The 7,622-nt window shown below is 41.8% G+C and overlaps 1 protein-coding gene across 1 annotated transcript; it reads left to right on the top strand.

The window, feature by feature from the left end:
- The first annotated feature begins 2,723 nt into the window (after positions 1-2,723).
- irx2a (iroquois homeobox 2a) lies at positions 2,724-7,412 on the top strand. The gene is made up of 3 exons (XM_088306762.1): positions 2,724-3,251; positions 4,209-4,614; positions 5,209-7,412. Exons 1-3 carry the CDS (start codon positions 3,012-3,014, stop codon positions 6,069-6,071), a joined length of 1,509 nt encoding a protein of 502 aa, XP_088162888.1. The 5' UTR covers positions 2,724-3,011; the 3' UTR covers positions 6,072-7,412.
- Positions 7,413-7,622: the final 210 nt, after the last annotated feature.

The raw sequence follows: 7,622 nt of genomic DNA, 5'->3' as shown, positions 1-7,622 counted from the left end.
TCAGTAATTTAATAAATTCTACTGGGAGTTAAAATATTTTTAGTTTTTATTTTAACACGTTTATTTACCTATTGTTTCTATTACAATGAAGGTGTGGAATCAGAATCACCTCACTGACGATAGAATTAATAAGAATATAAGAAATGTTCATTGTTGTACTCGAGCAGAGTAAATTTAGTTGTGCAGTCAATAAATCACACAGGTAGTTGTTTACCTAATTTTACATCCTAATCAGAGTGTCTGTATCACTGTCTAAGATGATTTTCTTGTGCCGTCCTTCCTCCTGCCTTTACTTTCTCTAAATTCTGATCGGTCTTTGTTGATCTGCCTTTCTCCGGGTCCGTCTGTCTATCTGTCCATCTCTCCTCTCCCATCTCGTATATCTCCATCAGGCTGGGACGAAAATATCTTAGGAGCTGCAGTCTGTCTGAAACTGAGACCTGGAATGTACTCCTATACTGTCACACGCACGCACACACGCGCGCGCGTGCACACACACGCACACAAACGCACGTACACATGCGCGAATGCTACAGAGCAGACCAACAGGTGCACTTCCAAACTCACAATATACTTATGGACACGCTCACGCGCACTTTTGCACACACGCACTCTCACACGCACACGTGCGCACACAGACTCATCTCCGTGCACTCAAATTCACACTCCTGTCCACGACACGCTGATGTTTGGCCTGTCGTCTATGAATAGAGGAGACAGTGCCCCCTGGTGCGGACTGAACAGTACTCCTTGACCCCCATATCTTATCCCGATTATGGAATATTTGGAATTCAATCTGTCTGAAAGTGTATTATCTATCAAATACAAAACGATTATGCTGCTTTGTTTTTGTTTTTCTGTCCTATTTGGTCACAGTATTCACATGTCTCTATTGAGGGCTGTTGAGTAGGCCGATATTAAGGTGTATTCTATTAGTCTCATCGATATATCATCCTATCGTAAATATCTAAAGCACAAAAAACTGATCTTGAAACAAATGTCATATTTTATTATATAATTTGCATGATATCGTTCGGACAATGTGATCCTGATATAATCTGACTGCAGATATTTTACAAGATGGTGTGTCACGAGCTGTATTTCACCCTCATGTATGAGTTAAATAAATACTGCATTGCTCTGTTTGTTTTAAATACTATAAATCCTTATTTCTTTATGAGAAGACTACACCAAAAAATGATCCAACATGGTTAATCAGCATCTGAGTTTTTAGTATGTTCTTTTAAAAATCATTTTCATCGTATAGTCGTCAACTTTGGGGTAAAGTGGCTTGTCAGCGGTTTTGTAGTCCTAAATGTATATTTTGTCCTTATAAACATTACCTTTGAGTGCTACAAATAGTACTGCCGACTAGTGCATTAATGTAGACAGAAATTACTCATATTTACACTGTACCATCCTTGTTTTTATCCTTTGTGCATACGATTAAACATGTCTTGTGTGTGAATACCATTTAATGATTTCACTGGTAAAATTGTGTATTTTTTTTGTTTTGTTTTGTGAAGCAGAAGCTTGTGTTCGAGAGTTTCTTGTCATCGTTGCCAGCAGGCAAACTGTACTGCATATATTTAAATAACGGCTGTTTGCTGTTTACAAGACTGCTAGTCCACAATGCACTGGGGGGACAAGCACCTGATGGATGAATACTGATGAGGGAGACTGCTCGGCCACTCTCTTCATTAGTTAGTTGCCACCTTGACTGCTGTCAGAGCCTCGGGTTTCAAAGAATGCCATTGTCTCCCACAGAGGTCATAATGCCTTTAATCACAATAATAAAGGACGAGCAAATGTCTGTTTTGCGTGTAGACAACTTCAGAGCACACGGACTTAAACGCGGGCACGAACAAGCGCGCGCACGCGCGAATAAACGCGTACTCAACAGTGCGCAAAAACATTTCATTGGGACTTTTTTTTTAATTATTTTGGATTATGAAAGCAACTTATCAAAGGGCGTTAACACACCTGCTAATAAATGCATTATTGCTGATATAGTAAAACACTGAAAGGACATGAGACTGAAAATATGGAACTAATCGAGGAGCCATGCAGGGACGCCTCCCACAGGCCGCATTGCACACTACTCCATAGAGGCGCACACACTGGACGTGTCGATGTTCGACCAGCTGTAAGTTTTCATTTTATAGCTTCTCCGCCTCCGCAACGCCACCACTCTCTCACTCACGTGCACGTTCTCTCACTTGTAGTGACAATTAAGATGAATGTGGATGGATTACTTTGAATCCTGTCGAATAGAACTTCTCAATTTAACAAATAATTTTAATACAGACACCGCTTTACGGTCTGGTGGTTAATGCAGCGCGTCCATGTTAAAAAAATAAACATTGGTTTTGATAATAATATAGTTTTTTTTAATCAATATTAAGTTTGAGGGCCACAGTTTCTATTCCTAACCGTGGATCACATGGCTTGCATTAACGTGCCAGTCTGTCTGGCTTTTTGTAACAAACCCAAAAGTAAATTCCGTGGAAAAGAAGGGACCATGCTGGATGGAGCCGACTTCTTGCAATGGGCACTTTTTGTTCCGAGACTCTTTTCGAGGCGAAAGGGGGCGGGATGGATATTCAGATGAGCCCGAGTGACAGCTCCAGTTCCCCCCAATGCCGTACTGTGTGCGAGTGTGCGTGTCTGCGTGTGTGTGTGTGTGCGTGTGTGTCCAACTCCATCCGCTCCTTCCCTTCCAACTCCTCACATAGCGCTGCGTACTAAAAACACCGGACGCTAGGGGATCAAGACGCACGCCACCCAGCCTCTATTGGGCTCTTTGACAAACCTTATGGTGTTTTGCCACAAAGGGGGCTTTGGAAGGAGGACTTTTTTTTTCACTGTCTGATGTGACTGTTTGCACCGCCGGTTATTGAGTCGATTGTTTTGACCGCTGTTACCCGCCCTGTGCGCAATTCCCCCCTTCCCCTTGTGCGCCTTTTCCGTCCTTCCTCGTTTGGATCGGCCGTCTACCCCCACGCGCACCCATGTCCTATCCTCAGGGTTACCTCTACCAGCCCCCGGGCTCTCTGGCTCTGTATTCGTGTCCGGCTTATGGGGCCTCGGCTCTCGCTGCTCCGCGAAATGAAGATCTGGCGAGGTCGTCATCCGGCTCAGCATTCAGCCCGTACCCTGGATCGGCTGCTTTTTCCGCCTCGGCCAGCTCCGGCTTCTCCAGTCCGCTGTCATACTCCACGGACCCTGCCACAGGATTCCCATCATACATGGTAAAATATCTTGATATTGTAAGACGAATTTTCAAGAGAGGCATGCGAATAATCACAAAGTACGCATTGGCGCAGGTTTTTATTTTAATTTGTTTTGCTTAACTCTCCGCTCTATAATTACAACGGAACTTATCAGTTCAAGAATATTATTCAGTGCTAGTAATAGTGTTGTTATAGATTCAAATCACTGGCATCTTAATTTTAAATGGGAATTTAAAGCATGGGTTGCGAGTTGTAATGGCTTAACAGTCGATGCGCAGCTAATTATGTAAAACTGAATACCCAGCGAGGGTATTCATTTAAGCTTTCCTCTCCCAGCAGTGAATTTATGGGTCAGAGGAAATTAATACAAAGTGTGCAAACGCACTTTCCTACTCGGCAGCTATTAAAAGTCGTTAAAATCACACTGGGACGAGAAACGTTGATATATTATACTGGAGAGTGAAATACTAAAGTGTTGCCTCCTCGAAGTGTTTAGGAGCGGTAAAGAGATTATTTGTTTCCAATGCTTCCACTATGACATGATTGTATTTTAGGGGATATTAGCAAATAAATATTTAGTTATAATATTTAATTTGAAATAAAATGAAAAATTGAGCACATTGATTTCTGAAAAACAAATGAAATTATTTTACAACAATTCATGTTATGTTTATACAAATGTCAAGCATGCTATAGTATTTCAAATGACATGTCTTTACTCACCTATTTTTTAAAGCATCACGAGTTATTTATTTGGTGACATATTTTCGCACATCATTCAAAGTTTAATTAACACAGCAAATTGATATTATAATTTATCCGATAAAGCGTGTAATTATCTGATAAAACAATATCAACAGTTTGCAGCTTTACGCCCGTTTTTACATTAAATAAGATATTGGTAATCGAGTTTCGTTTAAAAAATAAAGGCTACAAACCGCACACCGAGTTTACTTCAAGCTTTCCCACTTCTAGAGCTCTCCATATGACGCACACACGACGGGCATGGCCGGGGCGTTAAGTTATCACCCCTACGGGAGTCCGGGGTACCCCTACCAGCTCAACGACCCGGCTTACCGCAAGAATGCCACTCGGGACGCCACGGCCACCCTAAAGGCCTGGTTGCAAGAGCACAGAAAGAACCCTTACCCGACCAAAGGGGAGAAGATCATGTTGGCCATTATCACCAAAATGACCCTGACTCAGGTCTCCACTTGGTTCGCCAACGCCAGGAGGAGACTGAAGAAGGAAAACAAGATGACATGGGCCCCCAGGAATAAGAGCGAGGACGAGGATGAGGAGGATGGCGACGGCGAGAGGAAGGATGTGGAGCGAACCGAAAAGAACTTGGACAACAGCGAAGCTTCTGCCGAGGATGAAGGTAGGCTGAGCAAGACGTGCAACGACCGAACGATTTCAGAAAAAACACAATGCCATTTTGGTAAATAATGACAAAATGACTGAATTATTCATCTATATATATATTTTAATAACGAAAATGTGACTTATATAGTGACCAATTAATTATTAATTAGACGACATCTTTAGAACAACCTTAGAATTTCTATAGGCTACATTACATTATATAAACGCGTCATTTCAACACAAAAGATCATATATTTGAATTGGAATCATTTATTATTATAATGATAATAGTGTGTGATATTTCAAGATGACATTTAAAAGCAAAATTAACATGTTGACAGTCATTAAAACGAATGGACTGCAAGACTGACAACTAATTTAGGACATTTTATGTAATGTTAAATACCGTAGTCATAAATAGCTTAAACATTTAAATACCCTATACTGAAAATAGAGAGGTATTTGATTTATTTAAGAATGTAAAAAGCTACAAAAATATACAAAAGTAACAATTAATCCCCTCGTGGCATTTATCGATTAAAGTGAATAGTGCCTGGAATCACCTTTATTGATTTTACGACATTCCTATTTCTGATCATTTTATCCACAGGTATTAGTTTGCACGTGGACACTCTAACGGACCACTCGTGTTCTGCCGAATCAGACGTGGAGAAGGTGGTGTGTCGTGTGGGAGATTTGGGTTCTGATCAAGCCCGGGACAAATGCGAAGATGACGTGGAGCAGCAGAACCACGCCTCTCGCTTTCAGCTTTCCCCCAAATCGGTCACAACCTCGCCTCTGATGGGAGTCGAAGCGCCGGTTTTCACTCATCAGCACCATCACCTTCATCACCTCCAACATCTCCAACGCGAGGATTTAGCTCGGAGCCTCGGCATGAGCAACACCATTACTGCCAATAAGTCCTGTCTTGAAAGCAGACCGTCCACTGGGGCTTCTCAGAACCCCAAACCCAAATTGTGGTCACTGGCGGAGATTGCTACCTCAGACCCAAAGCAGCAACTGGGGCAACCAAACTGCCCCTCCTCCTCTTCCACCAGCGGGGGGCTTCTGACTCCCCCGACTCCCTCCACGGCCTCCCCGTCTGCCACTTCACCCTCTCTATACGCGACCCCCTCCCTCATCGGAAGACCTATTTATTACACGTCGCCCTTTTATAGCAATTACACAAACTATGGTAACTTTAGCCCACTGCAGGGCCAAAGCATCCTGCGCTACTCCAACTCATCCGGGGTAAGCCTGGCTGCAGCCGCCGCCGCCGCAGCCGCTGCAGCCGCCGCAGCCAACGAGGGTCTCGGCTCCCATCAGGCTCCGGAGGCCGGCACGCTGCCGAAACAACTCAGGCCCGACTCCCCCCTGCTTAAAATAAACTCAAACCAGACTGTTGGTGTTAATGAGCAACATCAAAAACAGCAGTACAGACCCGCACATTTGGAGCCAAAGAAGGGCACGTAGAAGTGAGATGTGGCGCAAGTGAGGCATCTTGAGATTGTATTTTTTAAAGCAACAGCAACAACAACAAAAACACGCACACACATGCGCGCGCGCTGGGAGGGAACAGCTCACTTATTTCTAAATGAAGACCAACTTTTTATTTTTAAACTCTCTCACTGATGAGATCACTATTTTTTTCGTGATTATTTTTCTTTTTAATGAGCAAACAATATATGCCTATCTGATTTTGAAGTTAATTTGAGAAACATACCGTAAACAAATCATACCGAATATATCGCAGAAAAAAAACATCTTTTTCGGTGGATGCTTTGGCACGGGTCCGGGGGGACATGTGCCAGTGTGCTCCTTGTGTCATCAATCAAATCAACAAAGAAAAAACGAACCTCGCCTTAATATGATCACTAGCAACAGGTGAGTCTTATCAAACTTGCAGAAAGCGCATTTCTCGTGTTAGGTTTATTGCTTTCATCTCAGCCAACACACGTATATATGCAAATTTATACCAACTTAATCAGTGAAGATGCACTGAATAATTTATATGGTATGATTTGAGGATTTTATTTTGGATTTACGGCATCCTGTAATTTTGGGTGGAAATGAAGATTGTCTCGCAGACAGTTTTTATTTTTATTTCCATCTTCTGCAGGTAGGTGTCACAATTGCTTAGAGTTTAAAAGTCAGTGCGGTCACCACCTTTTCGTGTTTCAAACACGTGTTCTCCCTCTCTGAAGGCCACCATACAACCGGATTTTTTGAAGCTGCTTCCTTTGCCCCACTCGACAGCACACACGTTTTAAATATTATTGCTTTGCGTGTCACTTTATGTTATGCATAACTTATCATTTGACCTACTGCTCACTGTTTGTGTTTTCCCAATATATGTGATTATCACCTTATTTCTCAGGTTCCTCTTGGTTTGCTATTTCAGTATACAGTATTTATGTGTGAAAATATAATTTGGCTATTTTTTTTGATGGGGGGGAGTGGGGGGCATTAAAGGACAAGCCAGAAGAGAACCTGTGAGGACTTCAAAGTGGAATAGCCTACATTTGATATTTATTTTTTTAAATGATGGCGGAATTATGCCTATAATTTATGCAAGTTGTATTGCAAAAAAAAAACAGAGAACGGAAACTGACATCTGTTTTTTCTGTAAATATATATTAACAGTTTTTATTTGAATTTGGGAAGAGCAACACAATCTCATGATGAGGATTAGGCCTACTCCTGATAATTTATATATTTTAATGTAAATAGAAATGAAAATGAGCACTGGTGGAATACTGTACTGGTGGTATCAGCTATTCAAAGAAAAAATATTAAACTGTTTTCCCAACTATATTTTTAAGAGTCTATGTTTTATTCCCTCTCTCTCTCTCTCTCTCTCTCTCTCTCTCGCTCGCTCTATGGCTCTCTCCCCCCTCCCTCCCATCCCCCTAAAACATATATAGGAAAGTACTTTGTGGTTCTGAACCAACAATTTTCTGATGGTTCAATAGTTTCAACTCCATCAACAATATCATAGTATTCTCAAAGTGGTATATATATATA

Source organism: Idiotropiscis lumnitzeri, chromosome 10 (genome assembly GCF_059441095.1).
Source record: "Idiotropiscis lumnitzeri isolate Australia: NSW breed Sydney's pygmy pipehorse chromosome 10, RoL_Ilum_1.0, whole genome shotgun sequence".
In the NCBI taxonomy this organism is placed as follows: domain Eukaryota; kingdom Metazoa; phylum Chordata; class Actinopteri; order Syngnathiformes; family Syngnathidae; genus Idiotropiscis; species Idiotropiscis lumnitzeri.
Note: the sequence above shows the minus strand (reverse complement) of the source record. Positions and strands in the feature narration are given on the sequence as shown.